The following is a 27,375-nucleotide window of genomic DNA, read 5'->3' on the forward strand; positions in this document are numbered from 1 at the left end:
TGGGTGAGTGAACTCCTTTCCTGACGGGGGTCTGGTGTTTGTTTGGAGTTGCTCAGGAGTGCCGGCTGTACGTCCCTGTTCTGCGCTCTTGGCTGGTTGTCTGGGACTCTCCTGCGCTATGGGGAAGCACCACAGGAAGAGAAAGCATGTCTCTCCTGTTCGGTCTTCATCTTCTTCCTCGGACAGTGAGGATTCTGCTCCAGCTGCTAGGGGTGCCAGTTTGGATGTCACTAAGCGTTTGAAGCGCCTGATATTGGAAACGTTGTCTGATATCCGTGCTTCCAAGAAGGGTGCTGTGGGTCGCTCTGAGGCGGCTGCTGCTGCTCTTTACTCGGATATTTCTTCCTCTGCTTCCTCGGATGAGTCTACTTTGGGGGCGGTGGATCTCAAGGGCAAATATGTTTCCAAGGAGCTGTTACCTGACCTTCTGTCTCATGTTCGGGAAAATATGGGTTTCCCTGATGACTATGCCAGCACCTCCCTGGACTCTGTTCTGCCGCAGTTTACGGAAGCCTGTGACTTCTTCTATGCCTATCCACCCCTTTGTTATGGGTGTCCTCCTGAATGAGTGGAAGGACCCAGATCGTATTGCGATGCAGAGGTTTATGTCGAAGCTCTATCCTTTGTAGGATATGGAGGTTGCCTTGCCCGATTCCGTGCAGGTGGATTCGGTTGTTGCTTCTCTGGTGGGTCGGCCTTCCATGGTAGATGATAATATCCTGAAGGATGGCATTGATAAAAAGATGGACTCTGCGCTGAAGAAATCCTATGCTGGCTCTCACTTGGCTCTTCGTTTTGGAGTTTATGGTGCCTACGTTGCTCAGTCTTAGCTGGCTGACTTCAAGACTTTGTTTTCTTCAATGCAGGAGGGGGACAGTTGTCCGGAGTTGCTGGAGTCTATGGAACATCAGGCGGAATTCCTTTCGGACATTGCCTTTGACTCGGTCAGGGCTTCCGCTCTGTCTGGTGGATCCTCTGCTGCTGCCCGTCGGAATTTGCTGCTCCGGGATTGGAAGACGGATGCGGCGCAGCGTTCTATGGCCTTGAGGTTGCCGTTTTCTGGGACTCATCTCTTTGGGGACGCTCTGGAGGATAAACTCCATAAGGCCTTTAAGGAGAGGAAGCATTCTTTGTCATTCCGTCATGCTCCCTCTCAGAGGGGGACCTCCTTCTCGAATGCCAGGTCCTTTTGCCAGCCTTCCAGGTTCCAGCAGTCCTCGTTTAAAGGCCAGCGGGGTGCTGGTAGATCCTTTCCGAGGAGGTTCCAGAAGAAGCCCCCGCCGGATGGTGGACCTGGCGCACCTCATTCCCGACTACGCCATTCCGGTGCCCGGTCTCGTTGGTGGTCAACCCGCGGTTGGTGGGAGACTGCGGCTGTTCCTCCATGCTTGGCTGCTGACGGCCTCCGACCAGTGGGTAATGGATGTTGTTTCCAGGGGTTACCGGATAGAGTTCCTGTCTCCTCCGCCTCCCTCAGGTGTGGTGGTGACCACCTTGCCTTCGGACCCGTCCCGCCGTCTGGCGTTGCTGGAGAGTGTTCAAGTTCTGTTCAGCAAGCTGGCGATTGTCCCGGTCCCCCGCCTGGAACGTGGGCTGGGGACTTATTCTATTGTCTTTGTGGTCCCGAAGGTCACGGGGGGTTTCCGTGTGGTCATCAATCTTCGGGCCTTGAACTTGTTTGTGCGCAAAATCCCGTTCAAGATGGAAACTTTGCAGAAGGTGATCCCCTTGATCCAGGAGGGCTGGGTGTTCACCTCGCTCGATCTCCAGGATGCCTACCTCCATGTTCCGATGGCGTTGGGGGATCAGCAGTTCCTGCGCTTCTGCCTGGCGGGTCGTCACTGGCAGTTCTGCGTCTTTCCCTTTGGTCTCCGGCCCGCCCCCAGGGTGTTTACCAAGGTGCCGGCTCCCTTGGTGGCTCATCTCCATCTCCTGGGGGTGTCCGTGTTTCCATACTTGGATGACTGGCTGTTGATGGCTCCATCTCCGGAAGTCATGTCTCTGCACCTCTCCTTGACCATGCGTACGCTCGGGGATCATGGTTTCCTCGTCAATCTTCCGAAGAGTCACCTGGAGCCTGCCACTCGAGGTCCTTCATTGGGGCCGTGTTCGACTCGGTTCTGGGCAAGGTCTTTCTTCCGGAGTCCAGGATTCTGCGTCTTCAGTCGTTGCTTTCCCGGGATTCGGCTCCTCTCCTGCAGTGGCTGGTGGTTCAGGGTCACATGTCTGCCACTGTGTTCACGGTGACCTGGGCCAGGGTTCATCTTCGGCCTCTGTTGTGGCATGTTCAGCATTGGGTGCCCTTTCCTGTTCAGGACTTCTCGGTTCCTGTGCCTGTGTCTCCGGAGCTGGTGTCTTCTCTCCAGTGGTGGCTGGATTCTTCGAATCTGTCGAAGGGAATGTGGTGTCATCCTCCGCCCCCCCTTGGTGTTGACGACGGATGCCAGCGCTTCCGGCTGGGATGCAACGTTGGGTCCTTGGGCGGTGCAGGCGCGTTGGCTCCCTTCGGAGTCGCGCCGGTCTTCCAATTGGAGGTAACTGTCTGCCGTGGAGAGGGTGCTTCGCCTTTTCAAGGATCGTCTTCTGGGGTGCAACGTGTTGGTGAGATCGGACAACACTGTGACCATGGCCTACATCAACCACCAGGGCTGTACCCGCTGCCATTTCCTGAACTTGGTGGCGTGTGCAATTGCGAGTTGGGCCGAATGTCATCTTGTGGCCCTCTCGGCTCTGCACATTCGGGGTGTGGAGAACAAGGCTGCCGAATCCTTGAGTCGGAGGTTCCCGTCCTCTCTCTTCCTGTGTCTCGCCCCTCGGATTTTCCAGTTGCTCTGCCGGAGGTTCGGGACTCCTGTGCTGGACCTGTTTGCCTCCCGGTCCGATGCCCTGCTTCCCCTGTTCTGCTCCAGGGCTCCGGGGTTGGGTGCTTGGGGAGTGGATGCGTTGTCTGTCCTCTGGCCCCCTTGGTTCCTCTATGCCTTTCCTCCCTTTCCTCTGATTCCTGCTTTCTTGCTGAAGGTTCAGGGGGTGGGGGCTCAGGTGGTGGCTGTTCTCCCTTATTGGCCTCGCCGTTCCTGGTTTCCTCTGCTGCTGGGTCTGGCGGTGGGCCCTCCGTGGAATCTGCCCCGCTACCCGTCTCCTCTGGGTACCCCGTCTCCCTCCCTGTTGGTTCCTCTCACCCTGGCGGTCTGGAGGTTGAACGGCTGTCTCTTGGCGCCCGGGGTTTGCCCGACCACCTCATCACTGTGATGCAGGCTTCTCGTCGGAAGTCCACTTTGTCCTCCTATTCCAAGCACTGGGCTTCCTTTTCTTCTTGGTGTGCTGCCCTGAGCCTGTCCCCTGCCTCATGTGGTGTTTCTTCTATTCTTCAGTTCTTTTTGGATGGCTTTCAGAAGCGCTATGCGCTGTCCACTTTGAAGGGTCAGTGGGCTGCTATCCGGGCATTTCGGGACCCGGCTTCTCTTCTGCCTTCGGACGGGGTGTTGGTTTCCCATCTGTTTCGGAGTTTCTCTCATTCTGCTCCTTCTGTCCGCTCTCCGGTTCCTCCTTGGGATCTTTCTTTGGTTTTGGGTGCTTTGCAGTCCCCTCCCTTTGAACCTTTGGAGTCCGTGGATTTGAAATTCCTGTCTTTCAAGGTTGCCTTCCTGGTGGCTGTTATTTCTGCTCGGAGGTTGGGTGAGCTTACGGCGTTGCGTTGCTCTCCCCCCTTTTTGAGGTTTCTGGACGACGCGGTGGTCCTTTAGTTGGACCCCGGGTTTTTGCCAAAGATTCGTTCCCGTTTCCATTCTTCCCAGGAGTTGGTTCTTCCTTCTCTCTGTCCTTCTCCTTCCTCGCCTTCTGACGTCTTGCTCCATTCTTTGGATGTGAGGCGTGCCTTGTCTCTTTATGTTGCTCGTTCTGCTGGGTTTCGGTCTTCTGACTCCCTCTTTGTGACCTTTGGTTTGGCTGGTAGGGGTAAAGCTGAATTTCGTCTCACTTTGGGTCGCTGGATCAAGGCTGTGATCTCCTTGGCTTACCAGGGCTCTGGTTTGCCTTGCCCCTCGGGGGTTCAGGCGAGATCTACCAGGGGTGTGTCTGCTTCTTGGGCTGCTTTCCACGGGGTTCTCCTTGAGGAGATTTGTCAGGCGGGGACCTGGGCGTCCGAGTCCACTTTTGTGCGACATTATCGCTTGAACTGTGCTCTGTCTAGTCGCCCAAATTTTGGATCTGGTGTATTGCAAGCTGTGGGGGTCCCCCCCTCTGTTAGATTCTGTTTGTTATTAAACTCTGTCTTGCTTCACTCCTTGGTGTCTGGTTGTTTCTGTTTGTGGTGCGCCAAAGGCCTTTGTGGGGGTTGCTTTGGTATGCCTCATGTGTGATGACTGGGTCGAGGACGAGGGACGTAGAGGTAATGCTATGATTACTGGGGGTAATCCCCATTACTCTAAGTCCTACTCGTCCTCGACCCAGTCATGCAACCCGCCCGCCCTCCCTTTCCAGGCCTTTGGTGCTTGGTACATCAGGATGTGCTTCTGGTGGTGAGGTGTGTTATAGCACCTGACAGGAGGGTGGGTGGAGTCTAAAAGCGTTTCCTGTTTTGTTTCCTGTCGTGTGTGGAATACCTCATGTGTGATGACTGGGTCGAGGACAAGTAGGACTAAGAGTAAGGGGATTACCCCCAGTAATCATAGCATGACTCGTTCTTTGCCATGATGTGGTTATACTACAGCAAGAGAACGTTGATCTGTCTTTGAGATTGTCTCGGCATAATGAATGTAATACATGAGTGCTGTGTTGAATTGTGTTTTAAAATATCTTGCTACTGCATTTTGTGTACTGCGAAGAAAGAAAGCAGTTCAATTGCCTGATTAATATGAAAAGGAGAGAGTACTTTAGGTACAAACATGTGAGATTTTCTATATTTGCAAAACTAAGTATGATTACTCTAGAGAAAATGATTAAAATTAACTAACTCTGGGTTATTATGTTATTGACACTGAAGTCACTACCTTTACAAGGCAATCCTGTTAAACAGGAAAGGAGAGTGCTTAAAAACCAAGATGCGTTTGCAAGCACCCTTGGCGAGATTAGCCTATTTATGTCTTGCCTAAAGGCCATTATAAAAGGAATGCAAAGATAAATTGAGGATGTTGTCTTTTTCTAAAAAGGCTGCAGTAGAAGCCAAATGAACTATAACATGCAAGTCAAGCCTCACCGTTGAAAGATATTTCACAGCAATGTGCACGGATGTCTGCATAGGTTCAACGTGTGTAGAAAGGCAATAGTTTGGAAAACACTTCCAGACAGCCATGTAACAAGCTCCTACAGTTGTGTAACACAACACTTTAAAAAAGTCCATACAGTCTTTATGCAGATTGAAATAATTAAATTCTAAGGATTCTTCCAACTTGCAGCGGGAATGCTTAAGTTATGGTGTGTGTTGTGTACATGGATAACCGTAAGTAGCGAGTTTCAGAATGTGTTCTAAAATCATAACCCCGTTTTTAACAGTTTGTTTGGGTGAAAGGCTTTGGGTCAGTGATCTTCTGATATTGGTATGTTTGAGTGTCTTTCACATTCTACTTATATCCAGTACAGCATACAGCCTGGGGCAAGAGGTCAGCCCTCTCTGGTCACTGGCTGTACTCTGCTGTGAGTGTAGGCATTTTGGCTGATCATTTGCTCTGCAGCCTGAACATGACTGACTTCGGTGCTATGGATGATGGGCAGTGCTTTCAGTGTGGAGCTTTGAGTCAGCCATGTTCTGACAGTGATCTGTTCAAGTGTCTTTCACATCCTGCTTCTACCCAGTACAGAATACAGCATAGGGCAATAGATCAGTCTACTCCAGTCACTAACTGTATTGCGAGCTGATAACATCGGCGCATCCACCAGAAAATTAGTGTGCTTCAGTACTAGAGATGGTGGGGAAGTCCTTCAGTTTTCTATTTTTCCTTTTATGGGTCCTTTTTCATTTATTTCCTTCTTTTTAAAAACATTTTGTTTAAGAACGACCTACAGCTCCCTAGACAGTGCTACCTGGCCATTCGCTGCTTCAGCTGCCCTGTGTTGCATTCCATGTGGACACTGTTTCTAAATCGGGAAGGCATCTTGGATCGTGCTGCACACATTGTATCACTGTTTTATGCTTACAAGATGGCCATCATGTTTAAAAAGCGCAATGCCAGCCATCTTCGATTTGTAAAACAATTATACAAATATTATTCCAAGATGGCTGCCTAGGGTGATGTTCAGGAAGTGGTCGAATTGGATTGGTATGGTGGATAGAGTATCATTCTTTCACTGTAGCAAGATGGATAATACACTGCTTCTAACCTTGGCAGCCATGTTGGAAGTGTAATTCAGGGCTATACTATATACAATAACTTTGTAATAGAGCAGTCTACTGTTATATTAAACTTATTTTCTAATATTGCAAGCATAAACGCCATATGGTTAGACTGTGGCAGGTTTTCCTTTTTCTACTTTTAATCTCTTCATTTAGCTGTCATTTTGTGTGTTTGTTCTTTTGTCGATTGGAAAGCGGGTAAATGCAAGAATTTGTCAGTGGGTGAATGAATGGATGCACAAGTGGAAAACTCATTTATAGAGTGTATGTATATTGATGAATTTTAGATCACTAAACTCACCAGTCAATGAAATGTCAGTTTAGATTTTAAGACACACCTACTGGCATTGCCAATGCTCTTTTTAATCTTACCCACTATGGTAGATGCAGTTATGCATGTCCTCCTGGTGGCACAACTTGTGAGGTACTCTTTTATACATAGCTATTATCTATATGTGCTCCATTTTTTAAAATTACAGAGTAACCTACCAAAACTAGGACTCTGTCCACTATATGTATAATAAGTACTATATCACGAAACTAAAACCACTGGCTGAGCTAGTCTGAAAATAACATGTCGAAAGGATATACCTATAGATGTGGACAATATACAACAAAGCAGGCATTTCGCTGGTTACCTTCGTAATGGAGCATTTTCTTCAATGTCCTCCAATGTTTCCAAAGAAGAGCGTTGAGATATAAGCCGGCGTCTGGATGTAGGAATAAGGAAAAAACACTACATTAGATTGCCTTATCAGGTAAAATGAAACAAGTTATAGACTTACAATTAACCCCGACCAAACATGCACGTTGCAAGGCAGAGGCATAATTTAAAGTATGACCGTTTTCAATTTTAAGGACATTAACATGGTAACGCACGGTTTAGAATAGAGGCCTATAGTATGAGTAATGCAGTTATTAGTCATTCCCGCGTTTTCTTCTATTGATAAATGCTGACAGGTGCAACCTGCTGCAATGCACAGGGAGAAAACTTCAATACAGATATGTGCAGAAACAAGTCCAACATTTAACCGATTCCACATTTAAATCCAGATTTTCCGAGATTTAACTTGGAATATGAGATGTTTCTAACGCCACTTTAATACTGTACAAAAGGTATTGGTATTTACCTGTTGCAGCAAATGTATCACCCCATTCTGTCAACTCAAAATTTGAACCTAAGAAGCAAAATAGACATTGAATTCAAGCAGCAAGTTACTTACCTTCGGTAATGGTCTTTCTAGTGGATACTCTTTCTAACTGCAGATTCCTCGCCTTTAGAATATCCCCATTTCGCCCACTATATCTGGAAACGTTCTGGAGCAGTGCTCCCGTGCACCCTTAGGTGGCACTGTGCAACACTGCTTTGGCCTTGTTCCAGCAACAATAGAACAGAGCCACATAGAAGCTCCACAACTGTGTGGCAATGCTAAGTCCAAAACAATCGGAGGTATCCGTGTGCGGCTCTCTAATTTGGGACTTTTTTTGATGGTAAGAAGAGACCACTCCACAGAACGGAAAGGAAGGAGGGCAGGCAGGAATCAACAGTTGGAGTATACACCAGAAACAGTATTACCAAAGGTGAGTAACTTGTTATTCTGATGGATACTGCTAACTGCATACTCCACACATTTATAATGAATACCAAAGCAGTACCCCCACCCACACCCGAAGGTGGAGGGTCTGGGGAGTGGGCTCAGACCAAAAAGTCCTGCAGGATTGAACTGGTAAATGCCTTTCCTATCGGACCAGGCTGTCAAGGCAGGGATGCTTTGTGAATGTGTGCACGGACATCCACATCACGGTCTGACAGATGTCAAGTACAGACACTCTGTGTGTTAACGTAGTAGTGGAAGCCTTGACCTAGTGAAATGGGCCCATAGTCCTTCCTGAGGCTACATTTTGGCCAACGCGTAGCAGATCTAAGATCTTAATATCTACCTTGACAGAGTTATTTTCTGCACCACGTTATCTTTCTTGCTTCAGACAACACCACAAAAAGATAATTATCCATCTGCTGGTCTTTCGATGTAAAACCTTAACTCTCTTTTGTGGTCTCGATGAAGGCGTCGCTCCTCCTCTTTTAAGGGGTGGGCAGGGGCAAACACCACTGGGAAGTGATGGATTGCCCAATGTGAAAATGAGTCACGACTTTTGGCAAGAAGGCCACCCTGGATCTCAGCACCAGTTTGTCCGGAATAAAGGTGTTGAAGGGCAGTTGCGCTGAGAGAGCCGCAAGCTCACTCACTAGACAAGCTGAAGGAATCAAGACGAGGAAGGCAGTGCGGAGGGTCAGAAAACGCAAAGAGCAGCTGTGCATCGGTTCGAAATGAGTACATATATGAAATGTTACGTCCAAATTAAGGTCCTGCTATGGCATCACAAACGGTCTGGGCTGGAACAAGTGTGTCAAACTATCAGCCAGTTTGACTTCCAAAGGATCTGTCATGACGCCTACACCCCAGGCCACAAATCTGTCCCAGTAATGTAATAATCAGACTTCGTTGAAGGGCGCCCGACAGTCATGATGACATCTACAACTTCGGGTGGCTATTATATGCGGTCAACAGCTGCCACTCAATCTCCATGCATGGAGGTTTAGATTGTGTAGGCTCGGATGGAGAACCCTGCCCTGCTGCTGTAACAAAAGATCCTCCTCAAGTAGTAGCCTGATCGGGGGCAGATGCACATGTGAAGAAGGTCTGGGCACCACAGTCTCATGGCCCAATTTTGGGCCAATAGGATGACTTGGGCCCGGTCATTCCTTATTTTCTTCAGCACTCTGGTCAGGAGAGGCAAATGCAGGTAGGCCTACAGACGCCCTGTGGTTCACTCCAGCCAAAACTTATCTCCCACTAGCAAAGGTTTGGCTACGATGTGTTCTCTAAAGTGGTGATCGAGACAGGGTACCCTCATTGTTGTAAGATGGCCTGTGCCACCTTGGGGTACAGCTGCCATTCATGCTCTACCAGGCCAAGCGGGCTGAACTCGTGCGCATTGGCATTCAAGCATCCCACCAGATGGTTTACAATCAGAGAGATGCCCTGAGCGTCCAACCACCTCAAAAGTCGCAAAACCTGCTGTTATGGGTCCCTGGACTGTACTCCACTTAGTGGTGGAATTGCCTGTGAGAACCTAAAGCAGCTTCCCTTGATAGATTGTAGGAAGTCCTGCAATGCCAGATTATTGTTCCACAACTTCAACATATTGATAGGGAACAAGATTTCTGCCATCGATTAGTGTCCTCTGATCGCCACCTCTCCCAGATGACACCCCCAACCCAGAAGAAATGCATTCATCACAATCATCAGCTCTACAGATCTGGTGCAGTCTGCTCCGAAACCTGGATTACATCCGCAGGTTTCCTTGGCGCTGGGGTCCCTGCAGTCATATAACATCTAACTAAGTGGACAAGCAGGATGCATAAGGAAAACAGGCCAAAAAGCCTCAGAGTTCCTCTCACCAAGTTGCAGGACCGAAGCTAAAAAAAAAAAAAAAAAAAAAAAAAAATGAAACATCTGGATCACAGCCCGAATGTTTGGGAGTCATTGCAATGGAGGCAAGGCAAAGAACTCCTCCATATCGAAGACAGGTCCTATAAAAGGAAATGCCTGCAAAGGAATCAGGTGCGACTTTGGTTTGTTGATTGATAACCCTAAAAGGTGTCAGGAGGTTTGCCATCGTCTAGAGGTGGTCTACCACGGATTGTGGCAAGCAAGACTTCAACAGCCAGGGAGGGGACAACTGGTATCCCAAACTCTGAAGATGGGTGGCAACCACCACCATATCTTTGTGGAAACCCCTGAGGGGTGCTGGCAAGGCCGAAGGGGAAGCACAGTAAACTGAAAATACCCTTGAACCACAGATAATGTTTGTGGACTGCAAGATGGGTAAATAAAAGAATGTGTGCTGCAGGTCAAAGGCTACCATCTAGTTGCTCGGATCCAGGACATACAGAACATGTGCCAGTGCAAGCATTTTGAATTTGTCCTTAAAATTTGTCCTTCGCAGGAAGGCATTCAGAGAGCAAAGAACTAAAATAAGAAGGCGGCCTCCATTCATCTTCGGCATGAGAAAAGAGCAGGAGTAACAACCCATCCCTATTTCCAAGTCCATAACCCTCTTGATGGCCCCCTGTGGACAATGCAGATAGCACATCTTGCAGTGAGAGTTAGATAGGTGATCTTCTGAGAGGCGCTCGGATGTGGGAGGAAACTGTGGCAGGTCGGAAAGAATTAGAAGAGGACAGCATTGCTGAACGAGTAGGAGGACCCACCTGATAGATGTGATAGATTGCCACCCTAGGGGAAAGTGGTGGATCCTGCCTTCTAAAGGGCAGTTGTGTGTTGCAAAAGGCAAACTAAAGCAGCTTGGATGATGATGATTCTGCAGGTGAGAAGGAATGGGAATATTAATGCCCTGGTACCAGTGGGGGGGAGCTCAGTGGCACATCATATTACAGCAAAGGAAGGTCTTCCATTGATGGTCCAATCACAGGAAGTGTCAATTGCACTGAAGACATGCAAAGATGCACATTTTCTGTTGGAGGAAGCATTTTTTAGGGAGGTAAAGAGTTAAGGTATAAACAGGCACCCGACGTTCCATGACACTCCTGCAGCAGCACCAAGCTAGAGTCCTACACACAATCTTAGCACTATGCACTCAGATCATCAATGACAAAGACTTTTAGCTCAGTCCAAGTACTCAGAGGGCCCAGAGAGTTATCCAGATTAATTAGAGATGTACGACTGTTGCGCCTGTGAATGAATGGTTACAAAGTATCCACAGGACTACTTTATGTTGGTCTCTAAAGTCTGTATGTGCAGATTGCTGAAAGGAGTGATCTGAACCAGTGGCACCCAAACACATTCCACCCACAACTCTAATTGAATCCCAAATCACTGAATGGCACAGTGGACTAAAACAATAGTTTCAAGTGAATAGGATTCTGGATCTTTGGGACTATAGGCACTAGCACCAGTATGGGTTGGGGAGGTAAGGGTGCTGGTACTGGAAACAGTTGAGGTTAACCAATGCTGCAGGTCCACGTGACAAGGATGTTCACAAGAATTATGCGGCAACTAATATCTCCCACTCTAACTTGTTAATGCAAGGGCATGAATATGTTCCTAGTATTCATCCTGGATTTGTGGAGAACAGAAGTGGTATGCCAAACACTCTCCTAGCTATTGCTGCAGAGTTTCTACAAGAACTAAAAGCTAGTATGAGTTGCACGCTCCAGGGGCCCTCTACTTATTGAAAAGTGATTAATTAAAGGGTCTGTTGTACGGACAGGGTCCAAACAGAAAATACACCACCCTCAAAACCGTACTTGTCAAACAACCAGCACAGGCAGCCTCTTGACTTACATTTCCCAGGGAGAACTGGTAGATGAACACTAGGAAGGAATGACCAAAATGTTGCTGTTTGAAAGGTTTCTGGTAGAATGTATACTGCAGCCCAGAAACCAGATATTAGTGAAAACCCTACATGGTCTCCTTGGCGCGTGCCTAGGTGCTGCAACATGGACAACCAAAAAACCCTTCTTGCAGGGATGGTGGCCTATTGAGTAAATGTGGGATACACATATGGAATTTGCTCCCACAGAGCCTCTGAGAGGCTTGCAATCCTCTATGCATCGGAAGAGAGTTCGAGATATAGATATTCAGGGAGCCCTTCTCCTGAGATTTGGTAACAATGAAGGTCATTAGCCAATTGCTTTTGCTCATCATTTATAGTCTATCAAATCTTGGTACCAAGCGCAATGATGCATGGTTTCACTGTGCCTACAAATGGATTATAACAATAAAGATACTGTACCATTACTACTGCCAAAAATAATGTTACTAATAATAACAATAATATTCCTTAAGTCATGGAAGGAGCATCTACCTTGTGTAACATTCTGCACAAACTTCTAGAAGGCATTGTTCAGAGACAACATGAACACCAAGTATAAACAGACTAATCACAACCTCAAAGCAGACAATCAGAGGAATGGAAAGGACTCCAGCCAAAAGGATTTTCCAAATTTAGGGTCAGTAGACGGTTCTGCTAAGGGTATAGCTAAATCGGTCTGGACCCTTGCACCTCAATCAAACTTCACCAATTATCAGTCGCCGCCACAGGTGGTGAGGATGCAGGAACCTCTCTCCACTATGGGAGGGGATACACTGGTTTATAAGAGGAATTACCAAACTTCTTAAGAGATTGTGACTCAAAATATTGGCATAACCAAACAACTAAAAACAAAACTACCCTTTTGAGTTGAATGAAGCCATCCTATGTACCTGCAGGGATGAAAGACAACACTTGATGTAAATTAGACCCAGCTTAGAATAAGCTGACGATACTTACAAATTAATGTAAAAGCTATTTTTGATATTTTTGTGATGGGTTTATAAAACTTATATAAAAATCGACAAACAATCCACTAACCAGCTACGTAGACAATGATCATAAGAAATACCATAAAGAGACCTGCAAAGCTGATCACATCAGCCGGCGTACTGAAAACCATAATCTGCGAGTCTGTCTCACATCTCTTCATCCACCCCCCTGCTAAGCGCTGCGTACCTTACCACGATAACCACACCTCAGTGGTCATTAAGCATGCCATGGAAACACTTCCCACATAGGATCAAAACTAAGACTACACCCGTCCAACCGAAAAGGCCGACATGGCGTACCTTGCTGCCTCACATAGAGCCAGTAAGCACTATATAAATTCTACAATACAAGAATAAGCGGGGCTGCTCCTTAAATCTTGTACTACAAAGACCTATTCTTCTCCCACTGGCAGACCTTCTGACTTTTGGGCCTTCAATAACCCATGAACACAGATCACACTTCCACTTACAAAATCAGTTTTAGATTACCATTTGGATTAGTTACCTTAAATTATGCAGTGTTTTAAACTTTAATTAAGTTTCAGACTGGCAGAGCCTCTGCGAACCTAAGTGCTGCAGGGTATGTTTCAGCTGCAATGATGTAGATGCTATACAGAGCTAGGACAGGTGTAATCTGAAGCCGGAGAAACAGAGAGGGTGGCAGTGCCAGTCCTAGGTAAGGCTACCTTTGTTTGGCCATCACAGAAAGAAAGAATAAAATATTGTTGTATACTATGTGTAACAGTTTAACCCATCAACAACAATTACATAATATAAAATACATTTTTACCCACTAACTAATAATCCCTTAAATACATTTCTCAATAAAAACAAATTGAAAGCTTTGGGGCAGGGAGTTAAATAAACTTGCCCACGATTCACCAGTTAAAGTGGATATGAATTTGCAGTTACACGACCAACCGCCTGGTCTAACTATTGTATCCTAGCTCCGGCCAAGGGACTCACCAAAGCACCAAGAGGTCAAGTCGAGAAAAAAAAACTTAAAATTATTAGGGATGCTGTACGCCTAAGTTGTGTTTGCCCTCCGTTGCAGACAGATAATTATACAGAACACTAGATAGGACAACTAAGATACTAACAACAGTGGCGGCTCCTCCGCCAAGGCAGAGAGGAGCAATGCCCCACTGCCAGGAAGCAGCAAAAGAAAGGAAACAATTAAATAATAATAACGGAATGTTATTATCATTTTATGATGTCCTCCTGCTGTGGCAGTGCGTGAGAGGGCGGAGCTGCAAGGAGAACACTCCTGTGCGCAATGACTGTTTGGTCGTCCCTCTCGTTCTGCCCAAAATAGTCATGCACACTTTCCCCTTCTCCATACAGGCTGCATTACAACCTGCATGGAGAACATGCCCACACCTATAGCCCCTGGCTGAGCGCTGTATCACGGCGCTAAGACCAATCACAACGCTGCATTGCAGCATTGTGATTAGGCGTGGGAGCCTGGCTGCCTGCTTCCTGTTCCGATCTGGAGTCAGACACAGGTGAGCAGGAGAGAAGACGCGGGACCCAGCGGCGGTAAGGCAAATGTTATTCTTTTTTTTTATGCAGCCCGTGCCCCCCCCCCCCTCCCCCACCTGCGAGCCGTCCCGGCCGCCCCTGATGGGGAAAAAATGCGCTCTAGTGGAGTGCTTAATCAAAAAGAAAAAAACGTCCCAAAAAGTGAGTACAGGAAGGACACAAGGCTGCCAAATTAAGAGGATGGTAAAGAGGTTATCCTCCAAGGAAAGGTCAAACACAAGATAGAAAACGAAAGTCATCAAATAAGCAAGCAAATGAGAGTGCCAATAAAGCCAACCGATGGGAAGCAATGGGCTGACTATATTCCCACTCGGGAGTTCTTGGTAAGCCAACAATGGGTCTGTCTCAACCAAACATCTATGCTGCCAGGTAGGCCTGACCTAAAAAGTCAGCCGTTTAAAGTGGCTTAGCCAGTTTTCCAGGGCCCCTAATGCAAGCAAGAAAATGGGCCCCATCCCCTTGTTTGATAGCAAAGAACAACATCAATTAGGATGCGGTGGGCCCCTCACTGCCCTAGGCCCCTGTGCTACTGATGGCTATACAGCAGGATTGTGTTATAACACAACTGCTGACACAATGACGTTAGCAGCTTTGACGCGAGGTGCTTTGCTTTTGTTTTCGTAGATTTTATCAGCACTACTCGTTTCGAGCATTGCTCGAAAGCTTTGCTGACCGCTCAGTCCTTGGCCCTGAAATCAATCGAGCAAGAACAGACAGGCATCGATCGCTCCGGCCGGCGGGGATTCCGCAGCGAGAGTGCAGCAGAACTAAACGACACAGGCAGGGAAGAACACGCATCCTGTCAGCCCCGGAGCGAGGGAATGGCGGGAAAGGGGCTTATCTAGCAGCACGTGCGATAAGGGAGCTGTCCAGCACCGCGCATGCGCACAGGGACACCAGTGCTGTCCACAAACAGAGGGAAATGAGCGCTACCTTGACAGACAAGTACTGCGCACCATGCACACACTGGGGCGAAGGGAGCAGGCCGGTATGGCGAGCAAGGGGGCCGGCTGCGCAGCACGTGTAGCCGCAGTCACGCAGGAGCTGTGGAAACACGCGCAGAGGAGGCCGGGAGCTGTCCAGCACACTTCACACAACAGCCCCAACATGGCTCCTGGAGAGCACAGGGGCGGCCTCATGTCACAAAATGTACACCAAGATCAGGCATTCAACCAAAGACAGCTTACATGTTTTAAAACTGTCATAATGTGACTTCACCATGTTCTGTATGGTCGATGGGCAGAATTGTAAATTTTCTGAAAACATTTATTTAACAAAAATACTTTTATTAGTCAGAAGAGACATGATGGTCCAGGAATGAATGGAGGGCGGGGGGTCTCCGGGTTGTAAGACTGTATACTTTAGACTAGAAAAAATTATAAATGTGAATAGTAACGTTCTGACGTGCTGTACTGCATGTTTATGCTTGGATTTCTTTAATTGTGTTTTCAACAAGAAAATGAATAAAAAGTTTAAAAAAAATACTTTTTTGGGCCAAGCAGCTTCATGTGCGACTCCCCTCTAAATTAATGAGGAAACGCGTGCCAACGCCGAATATTTTTTGGAATTCAAATTTTTTGATCGATGTAAAAAATATAAATCCGAACAAAATAAAACTAATAGAAGTTACGAGATGTGATCTAATAGCTGGCCTACACGTGATAAGAAATCCGTTCAGCATAAACATTATTAAGTAAAACAAAAAAAATAAGAACGAAGAAAAGAAAGCTATGAGTGCATCCTGGTGCTTCTGATATTAGTTTTTCGATCAGAGATCATCACACTTTTCTTCAAAGATATGTTTATTAATTTTTGTAAACAACTCATGGCACAATCCGCCCATTTTCCCACGCAGGGGCGACCTGGTCATAGGAATGCAAGCAAACGAGTAAGAATGAACCCCAAGAACTAGGTTCACGTACCCCGGTCCCAACGTACAAGTCTATTTATAGGTTACAGTTTCGAAGAAATACGGGTACTCCCATAAGCCATTCTTAGCATGAATGTCAGTAGCAGTGCAATTGGTTCCAAGAGATCACACTTTAAAAGAGTTTGAAAATAAACATCGCATATGTTCAAGGATCCATAAATCACACCATATTCACAATGTCTGTCGATTATATATACTACTTATCCTTTATCTAACTGTATTAGTAATCTCTTCAAAATGTACATGACTCCTCGAGTCTGATCTTCCTCGGGCAGGTATAATTTTTATTAGGGACCAATTTGATTTGAATCAAGATTTAAAGCGTAACAGTGGTTAGGTTTGACTTTACTATCGTCAATTTATTTCTACCCAAACAAAGCCCCTTTAGCAACCTTAGGATAAGGATAGACTGGGGAAAAACATACGTTTCTATCCCATGTCTTACTGTTGGCATGCAGCCCTATGATGCCAGCTCCTAGCTCACTGTGCTACATTAGGATTGTGACTTAGGAACTGCAAGTCACAAAAGGATCTCCTTGACAAAAGCAGCGAACCACTGGGCTATCTAAATAGAAAACAATTACGTGATTTGCACGGTAACAGTGCTTTGCAGCAGGCACATTAACCCTCTGCACCACTATCACCAGAGCGATCTCGATTTTTTTTTAATTATTGCTGGGCGCATAGGGAACGCTGTTGAAGGCGCCTTTAACTCCATCAGACTTTTCAAACTACAGTATCTGACTGGAAAAACAGAAGCAGTCCTGGCAAAAATGCTCAAACCTGCCCCACTCCCTTCCTCTCCTCGCACAATCTCTTTCCGTCTACTCCATCCCTAGTTCTTTCACTCTTTTCTAGACCTTCCCCGTTCCTCCTTCTCTTTCTCTCTTCCTTGGATCTTCGCCAGTGACTGCTGGGAATGACTTTGTTGAGCTGGTGAAAGTGACGGAGTGACCAAGAGGGCCGGGATTTACAAAACCAGCCCTCAAGTGCTTGGGCATCTGGGGAAATGCCTGGCAGAACGAAAGGCCTGTCCGGCCACGGCTGGGCTCCGCCCCTTTAAGAAACTTTAGCTATATAATCTCTTAACCAACCAGGTCAAAGTGTGCATAGTCACAGTTCAACAACGGAGGGGCACACCTCCATTAACTTTTGTACACATATCTATATCCGCTCCTTGAAAGCCAAAACATTCGATGCTTTCTATTTCATTTATGAACATCACTGACAGAATGTATCTGCAAGAAGACATTTAAGCATGTATAAATACCCTTGTTTCAGAACGGTGTTCAGCAAAAATACTGAACTAAGAGACCAAAAAAAAAAAAGAGGGGGTTGTTCTCAAGCCTAGTACAGTGAAATACCACATGAGCTCCTAAGGCAAATTATTCAGCAATACCGAATTTTCGGCCTTATATATGTGAATGGCTCAGAATCTGTGCTGAACAATCTTCTTGCGTGTTACTGGCCTCTGGCCCCTCTCGTGGGTTTCTGGATTACTTTTCAGTCATTCTTCGCAGCTAGGGCCTAGGCTCTCCCTATACGTTAACGAACTTATGGTTGGCTCTTCAGTGGTCACAAGACTAATAACATCCAACCAGCTCCCAAAATCGTGATAATCATTTAAAAACACAGACATATCTTATGAAAAAAAGTAAAAATAAAGCGGTGTCAAGGAGCCCAAGCTAACCGGCTCTGGCTCTGAACTGTGGCTCCTTTTCAGGCAGGAGTGCACATGAACAGGAAAAAGGCTGTCAATCAAGATTGCAAGACAGCCAATGGGTGAAGTGGGCTGATCACTTTCGCTGTGCTGTGGTGGGTTAGAGCAAAATGAGAATGGCACTTTAACCCCTTCCGCGCTCATGACGAGCTCAGCTCGTCATGAGTGACGGCGCTCGTACGCTCATGACGAGCTGAGCTCGTCATGTAACGCGTTTTTTAAAAAACGCAGCGGGAAAATCGGTAGCGCGCATGCGGTTAATACAAAAATGGATGAAGAGGAGTGACCGAAAGCTCTCAGACGTATGTGTATGGGTCTATACTATTATAATAACTTTTTCTTGGAAAACGTGAGGCAGTAAAAGGCAGCTAAAGTAGCCTCAACTAAAACCTAAAATGGTTACCACATGTACTGTGGCATGTGCAATAGCATCTGTAACTGTGCCAGTGAGCGGTAATCAACCTTTACAATGAAACTTTTACCCCGCATACCATAACGCAAGTACCATTACCCCGCTATACCATTTTAACGCATGGCATTACATTGTATATGCTTTTACCACGAAATTCGTTGTACATGCATGAATGGTGGAATTATATGTTTTTGATATTTAAGTTTAAGGTAAGTATATGGTTTTGGGGTGTAGGGGTATATGTTTTGGGGTTCAGTGGTATTTTAAGGGTTCAGGGTGGGTTTGGGCTATTGGGTGCACATGGTAATATTAGGGTACAGGGTGGGTTTGGATTTTGCTGTGCTTGGGCATTTTTAGGGTATTTTAGGGTTTAGGGGGTATTTAGGTTTTGGGGTACAGGGGCATTTTTCGGGTTTAGGGTGGGTTTGTGTTTTGGGGTGCAGGAGATATTTTTAGGGTTCAGGGTGAGTAGGTTTTGGGATGCAGGGGGTATTTTTAGGGTTTAGGGGGTATTTAGATTTGGGGGTACAGGGGAACTTTTAGGGTTTAGGGTGGGTTTGGGTTTTGGAGTACAGGAGATATTTTTAGGGCTCAGGGTAAGTTTGGGTTTTGGGGTGCTGAGGAATTTTTAGGGTTTAGGGGGTATTAAGGTTTAGGGTACAGGGGCATTTTTTGGGTTTAGGGTGGGTTTGGGTTTTGGGCTGCAGGAGGTATTTTTAGGGTTAAAGGTGGGTTTAGGTTTGGGGTACAGGGGCATTTTTAGGGTTTAGGGTGGGTTTGGGGGTGCTGGGATATTTTTAGGGGTCAGAGTGGGTTTAGGTTTTGGAGTGCAGGGGTATTTTTAGGGGTCAGGGTGGGTTTAGGTTTTGGGATGCAGGGGTATTTTTAGGGTTCAGGGTTTGTTTAGGTTTTGGGATGCAGGGGTATTTTTAGGGTTCAGGGTTTGTTTAGGTTTTGGAGTACAGGTGTATTTTTAGGGGTAAGAGTGGGTTAGGATTTTGGGGTGCAGGGGTATTTTAAGGGATCAGGGTGGGTTTGGTTTTTAGGGTGCAAAGGGTAATTTTTTAAATATATATTAAACAAAAATATATGTGTATGTGTATATATATATATATATATATATATATATATATATATATATATATATATATATATTACCTACTGGCGATAGCCAGTAGGTATATATAGTTAGGATTGTTTTCCATAGGGAAATCGCAACATTCTATTGGGAATAACTTTGGCGCCGGTTGAGGAATCTTCCTGAAATTTTCCTTAACTTTGCCTCGCGGCGCTCCGCTCCTTTCCTGAAAGTTTGGGGGGGGATTCGTCAAGCTGGGGCCGAGATAAAAGGGGGGTCCCAAAACGTGTTTTCCCCATGTTAATTTCCATAGGGCGGTTGGACTCACTTTTAGCCCGAACGGCTGAATGGTTTTCCACCAAACTTGGCAAAATTGTAGGGACTGGTAGCCCGATGTGCCTTTGCTATGTCTCAAGATATGTGCTCCAGTGGTTTTTACAAAAATTAACTTTGAAAAAATATATATTGGGCTACATTGGGCTATATATATGTTAGAGCCTAAATGTAGCCCAATGTAGCCCAAAGGTGGCCACCAGAGACAAAAAAAACAAATGTAGCCCAAATATCAGCCAGATGTAGCCCAACTATAGCCCAATGACAGAATGTCCCAGAGTGTTCTAAAGAACAACTAGAGCGCTAACAGTCTTACTTATGACAAAAGTATGGCACACCTGAAGTCATCTTGATTGGAATAAAGTGTTAACACTTAAAACATTTAATTTGCAAAGGAACAAAATGAGGGGGTTCATTTTGCCATAGAAATTATGATTAGTGCTGAAGAAAGAAAAATTAGGGCACATTTTGAGTGACTTCTCAAATCCTCTTATATTTCATTAAAAAAATTCTGATATGCAGTCTCCCAAGATGGCCACCAGAGACAAAAGAGCCCAAATGTAGCCCAAATATCAGCCAGATGTAGCCCAACTATATCCCAATGACAGAATGTCCCAGAGTGTTCTAAAGAACAACTAGAACGCTAACAGTCTTACTTATGACAAAAGTATGGCACACCTGAAGTCATCTTGATTGGAATAAAGTGGTAACAGTTAATACATTTAATTTGAAAAGGAACAAAATGAGGGGTTTCATTTTGCCATAGAAATTTTATTTATATATATATATATATATATATATATATATATATATATATATATATATATATATATATATATATATATATATTCACTGAAAAAACCATAGGTTACACACCAGTTATAGTTAGGAATTAGCATTTAAAAAACCTTTGAAATTCACTGAAAAAACCATAGGTTTCACACCAGTTATAGTTAGCTGGAAATTTTACTCGCATAAAACCATTGAAATTCCCACATTATAGTTAGTTGGACTCACTATAACTTGCACGTCTGCAATGCACTGCTGATGACGTCACATATTACATCACTCATGCATATATTTAAATATTTAAACATTACTCGCTAATATATGTATTCACTAAGATACACTTAATAAGCCAGTTAACCAATCATTTTTTTTTTAAAACACTGAAAAAACATAGGTTTCAGGCCTTATATAGTTAGGAATTAGCATTGAAAAAACCTTTGAAATTCACTGAAAAAAACATAGGTTTCAGGCCTTATATAGTTAGGAATTAGCATTTAAAAAAACCTTTGAAATTCACTGAAAAACCATAGGTTTCAGGAGTTATATAGTTAGGAATTAGTTTTTAAAAAACCTTTGAAATTCACTCAAAAAACTATAAGTTTTAGTGGTGTTATAGTTAGCTGGACATTTTACTCATACAAAACCAATGAAATTGCTCCTATATAGTTAGTTGTACTAACTATATTTCGCGCACCCGCAATTCACTGCTGATGATGTCACATATTAGATCATTCATGACATCACTGATGACATCTCAAATTACATCACTGATGACATCACTGATGACATCATCCACGTGACAATCACATACACCTTTTCATACACTATTACAATTTTTCATCACTGTTTGTAAAATACAGAGTATCATATTTAAATCCATTGTCACAGCAATACAACTATCTAAAAATCCACTCAGTGATTCATAGATGTATACACACATCTAATCACTTACCTATGGATTCATTCATACATGCTGTCAATGAACAATAGAACACTATCAAAAATACTTATACATCTATATCGACATTAAACAGCATGCATCCTATTCACATATGAAGTCATCCTATCATCCTACTCACTTATGCAAACAATGGATCATATTTACATATTTACTTAGCAAAACACTTATACAAACGCCACTTCTTCTATTCATTTAGATAGTAAGTCATACTTAGTGAATTATAAAATCATTATTACAAGTATACAGTTATCCATACAGTCACTCACACAATCATTGTGTCTTATGTATACTTATTTATATACAACAACTGACACATACACTGCCTTTTATTTTTCTAGTTTGTTGGACCTGTACCTTTGAGAAATATATTTGCTCATCACCACACCCATAAAGAGATTCCCTCACCCAAACTGCTAGAACATGTAGTTTTAACTTCATATATCTACTGAATCAACTATTCACACATCTTTGGACAGTCACACACCCCCCACCGAACCACACACACTTTCACACTCCCATACAAATTCTCAGTTAACTAATCAATAACTAATATAGACTTTCACATAGCTAGTAACCAACTGTAGAATCAGTTTACACAACAACTGACAAAGTGATACAGATATTCACACAGTTTAGTCACTATCCACTATATTTAGTGAGACATTATAAATTGGTCAAGTAAACAGTCAATTACACTGCTACTAAATCCTCCATCCAAATATTTATTTATATATATCCACTCATTCTTCAATGTAAATTGCTATATATATATAATGCATATTTAAATAATGAAGCAAACCACATTCACTGGATGATGTCATCAGTGATGTCATCAGTGATGTCATTTGAGATGTCATCAGTGATGTCACTGACCATGTCATGAATGATCTAATATGTGACATCATCAGCAGTAGATTGCGGGTGCGCGAAATATAGTTAGTACAACTAACTATATAGGAGCAATTTCAATGGTTTTGTATGAGTAAAATGTCCAGCTAACTATAACACCACTAAAACTTAAAGTTTTTTGAGTGAATTTCAAAGGTTTTTTAAAAACGAATTCCTAACTATATAACTCCTGAAACCTATGGTTTTTTCAGTGAATATATATATATATATATATATATATATATATATATATATATATATATATATAATACATATTTTAATAAATAAATACTTTTGATATATTTAAAAAACTAAATATATAAATATGAATATATATATATATATATATATGCATATATATGCATAAGAACTCTCTCCAAAATAGCCGATGCAGAGAAGGCAAAGAAAAGAGCGCAGACCACCGTAGCTCGTCAGTTGCTGTTTATTCAGGTTCGTGCCTAGCGCTGTGGTTACAGTCGCTGCACAAACAAATTATTCATATTCCACCTATTACAGTGCTACAGAAAATCAGCTCATTTGTTTTTTACTGGTTTGACCAAACTATGAAGGTACCAAAGGTTCGTGAGTAAATCAGTTCCCAACAAAAAACCTTTGCCCAGACCACCATACCGGACGACTTTTCGTATGGGGAAACCTGTGAATAATCTAAAGATATGGAAATAACAAGGCACTTTATCGGACACCAACGTACGCAGCACTGCTACTCAAGACAAAAAAAAAAAGATATACCGCCTACTTAGGGTTTGTAAGACACTACAGGAGGTTTACTCCAAATTTTTCAACGTATCGTTTTACTTGGTAAACTGTGTCAACGGTTTTGCTATGGTGGAGAAAATGGATGAATACAGGGACCTAGCTAGGGATAGGGCCAAGGCACAACATGCGGATACTCAGAGTAGGATATATGAACATGGGTATAAAGCAGGTAAACTGATAGCGTGGCTGGACAGGAAGGAGTGGGCGTTGAGGTTGGTGCCAGAGTTGCAGAACAGTGACTCGGATAGTATTACTGACCCGCAAATTCTAGCGAATGAATTCTCTAAATACTATTGTTCAGTGTATGCATCTGCGGGGGTCTACTCTGAGGCCGATAGTGCGGATATGATACATGACATTCCTATGCCCACGATGAGGATAATCATAATTATTTAGACTCCCCTCTTACGAACGATGAAGTGGCACAGGCCATCAGAGGTGTGCACTCCAGGAAGGCCTCGGGCCCGAACGGAATCCCTATAGAGTTGTATATACTGAGTGGGAATAGGCTTGCTCCGTTCCTTCGTGCTATGCTTGTAGAGAGTAGAGAGAGGGGTCAGCTCCCCTATGATCAGCGAGTAGCCAATACGGTAATTATCCACAAAGCGGGAAAGCCCAGGATGCTCTGCTCCTCCTACAGGCCCATTTCGCTATTGAATGCTGAGCCCAAGGTGCTGGCGAAGCTCCTGGCAACGAGGCTGGTTAAGGTTATTACCACCCTGGTTCACCCGGACCAGTCGGGCTTAATGCTGCGTCGAAATACGGCCTTTAACCTGCGAAGGCTACATGGTATACTGGGCGGTGCCCCGAAGATACACGAGCCGGCGGTCCTGGTCTCATTGGACACCACCATGGCCTTTGACAGGATTGAATGGCCCTGCCTGTTCGCAGTTTTGGGAAAGATGGGCATCGGCCCGGAGTTTATCAATTGGGTCTGTCTCTTGTATGTGGATCCCTTGGCCAGGGTGGTGGTGAACAACCAAAGATTAGCTGACTTCCGTTTGGGTAGAGGCACTAGACAGGGGTGCCCCTTGTCCCCACTTCTCTTTGCTCTGGCTCTTGAGCCGCTGGCGGCGTGGGTCCAGTGGGACCGCTCAATCAGAGGGCTGTGTTGGACGCTGGAGTGGGAGGACAACATTTCGCTTTACGCAGACGATATCCTGCTTTACCTCGTCTCTCCCAGAGAATCCCCGATTTGTTTTCTCGATGTACTTGCGATATTTGGGAGGTACTCTGGTTTCGCAAGTAACTGGTCAAAATCAATGCTCTTTGTTCTTAGTGGAGATCCTCCAGTGGTTCAGAGTTCCTGTCCGTTACAAATTGAACCGGTAGGATTCCGTTACCTCTGTGTTTATGTGACGTTAGACCCGAAGCTGAGGTATGCAAATAACTTGGGCCCCCGCTGACCCGGCTGAGAAATTATGTGGAGAGATGGAAGGCACTGCCACTCTCCCTTTTGGGTAGGGCGGTGCTCTTCAAGATGATGGCTCTTCCTCGTTTCCTGTATGCACTTCAAAATGCAATGGACCCTGTGCCATCGTCCTACTTTAAGGAACTTGAGGCCCTTCAACGGCAGCTTCTTTGGGAGGGCAAGCCTCGTATCGCCTTCTCTAAACTTTCTCTCCCCTGGTATGATGGGGGGAATCGGTTTGATTATTGGGCCTCCCAGCTGGCAGCGGTTAACCACGCTATCTACGGGTCTCCCGGAGACCCCGGGTATGCGATGGACCGCGGACAAGTGCCAGGTGGTGACTTTACGAGGGCGCTGTATTGCAGGGCGGGCCGGTTTCCCCTCGCTGGACCAACAGCCCAGGCAGTACAGGTATGGCACGCGGCCCATCAGCACCTTAAGTGTGACGGTAAACTCACCCTTGCGACCCCATTATGGAACTCGGAGAGATTGGGCAGCTTGTGGAAAACAAAGCGTTTTGACAAATGGGATCTTATCGGGATCTCGCAGATCAGAGACGTTTGGGGGAAAGACACTGTGCTCGCATTCGGTGCTCTCCAGGAGAAGTACCAGCTACAAGAGAGTGAACGTTATCGGTATCTCCAGGTTAGGCATGCCCTACTCACACATGATCCCAGGGGCACAGCGCTCCCTGACGCCTCCCCCTTGGAAGATCGAGTGTTAGATGGTTTCCTCCCGGAAAAGACAATATCGTTGATATATAAAAAAACTCATTAATAATATGGGAGACCCACAGGCTACTACTAGGGCTCAATGGGTCGCAGATGGCTTGGAACTGGATGAAGAGGACTGGCGGGAGGCAGCCTCCTCCCCAAAGGTAGTGGCAATTCAAAAGAGACTCAGGCTAGTGCAGTTAATGATTCTTCACAGGTTGTATATCACGGGCCCCGACTTGTGGATATGGGCCGGGCGGAGAGCGGGGAGTGTCGGAGGGGATGTGGAGAGATTGGAACCTTCATGCATATCTTGTGGCATTGTGCAGAAATACAGAACTACTGGGTCAAAATTCACAACAAGATGCGGGAGGTGGAGTTACCAATGGAGGCTCGTAGGTGTGTGTTAAATGTCTGGGAGCCGACAGACTTGAGTGCGTACGGGAGGCAGTGGGCGACCCTTGCGTGTATGATTGCAAAGCGTAACATTGCTCAGTTGTGGGGCGCTAGCCAACCGCCCAGGGTTGAGAAATGGATGGAAGACCTGGACTGGTGCATGTACAGGGAGAGGACGGTCTACATCGCTAGGGGATGTCCTGCGAAGTGAGGGAAGGTTTGAGGAACCTGGATCAGTTACCCTGGGGATATATGTGTTCCTCCAATTGGCGGGGACGGCGCGGCAGCGCATGAGTCACTGTGATCCCTGAAATGCTATCCTGTGTGTATTATTTTGTGGTTTGGAAAATGGATGTTTGAAAACTGTGCCAGTGGTAAATGTCACCTGATGCCTTTTCTTTTTTCACAAAAAAAAAAACTGTCATATCAAAGTTTGTTTTATAGGGGTACCAGCATCAAAAGTTGATATTTTGTCTATTTCCCAGAAATCAATGCAGAATCGAGTGGAGCCATCGGTTTAAGGAATAAATACAACAGATGAGGTTCATTCCTTTCTTCTTATTTTACTAATCTACATCTTTATCATCGTATCTACGTTTTCCTTTACAGCTTCCTTCCGCGCCTCATATACAATATAGTCATACACTAATGCAGGCTCCTGGATCAGTCTTTATCTTCTGTTTAATTAAATTAGTTTGTCCTGCAAGAGGAGAAAATACATAACGTACTTTCTGCCTAAAATGTAATATGTGTTAGTAATGTTTCGGGCTGCCCTGAGCTTTCCCTCATAATTCTTCCCGAGTATTGGGAACATTTCTCATCTGAAGAAGTGGGATTATTTACAATACTCACTAATCCGTTATGGGTTGGTACATTACATTTATTAAAACATTTATATGGTATAGTTGTGATGGGTAACACCCATCTGGTAGGGCTACATTTTAATTACAAGCTTAGACCTGCTTTGAAAACTTCAGACAGGCCATGCTATTTAACTTAAAATTAATTTTCACGTTAGCAATAGGACCCAAGCCTTAATGCCTAATTCTAAGATTCAGACCTGTGTTCTTTTGCTATACTGTCTTTCCCTGCTCATTTTGTAAATGGTATGCTGCAGTGTGTTACACGGCTTGCATCCCATCTACCAGGGCCACAACACGCCTGACTAAAGAACTCTGCTGAAAGTCCATTTCTTTCTAGTCTTTTAAAGCTCTATCAAGGATAGTTCGAGGTTGCCTTCCAAAGAATAACTTGCATGGAAAAAAAACCTTGATGGACTGCAGAACACTACGTAATTTGAATAGGACCAATGGTAGTACTTTGTTCCAATCTTTTCCATTGTACCCAATGCCACTTCTTAGCATTTACTTTAGTGCCTTGTTGTATCTTTCTACCAGTCTACCTGTCTGTGGGTAGTATGCCAATGTTTTATGACATTCATCTTTCATTTGTTCAAAAACCTGGGTCACTAAGCAGGACATAAAGTCAGTTCTCTTTTCTATCATGAAGCTTTTCCTACCCCATGGAAGATAATCAGGACATCACAAAGGTGGGCAGCGGAGTGAAATGTAAGGACTCTATTATCAAACGCTACAGTCTACTAGGACCAGTATATCTATAACCACCTCCAGAAAGCTCCACGGGCCCGATCAAATCCAAATCAATGAGTTAAAAAGGCTCTGTAAGAAAGGGTGCTTGCTGTATATTC

General features: G+C 44.9%; 1 protein-coding gene across 1 annotated transcript in view; it reads right to left on the minus strand.

Annotated features, from left to right (window-relative positions):
• CABLES1 (Cdk5 and Abl enzyme substrate 1) overlaps nucleotides 1-27,375 on the minus strand; it is a 586,999-nt gene that overhangs the window by 417,621 nt on the left and 142,003 nt on the right. Inside the window, exon 2 of the mRNA XM_078687424.1 lies at nucleotides 6,967-7,038. Within this exon, the coding sequence (XP_078543550.1) occupies nucleotides 6,967-7,038 (72 nt within the window). The remainder of the gene's footprint in view (nucleotides 1-6,966; nucleotides 7,039-27,375) is intronic.

Source organism: Lissotriton helveticus, chromosome 4_1 (genome assembly GCF_964261635.1).
Source record: "Lissotriton helveticus chromosome 4_1, aLisHel1.1, whole genome shotgun sequence".
Taxonomy (NCBI): Eukaryota; Metazoa; Chordata; class Amphibia; order Caudata; family Salamandridae; genus Lissotriton; species Lissotriton helveticus.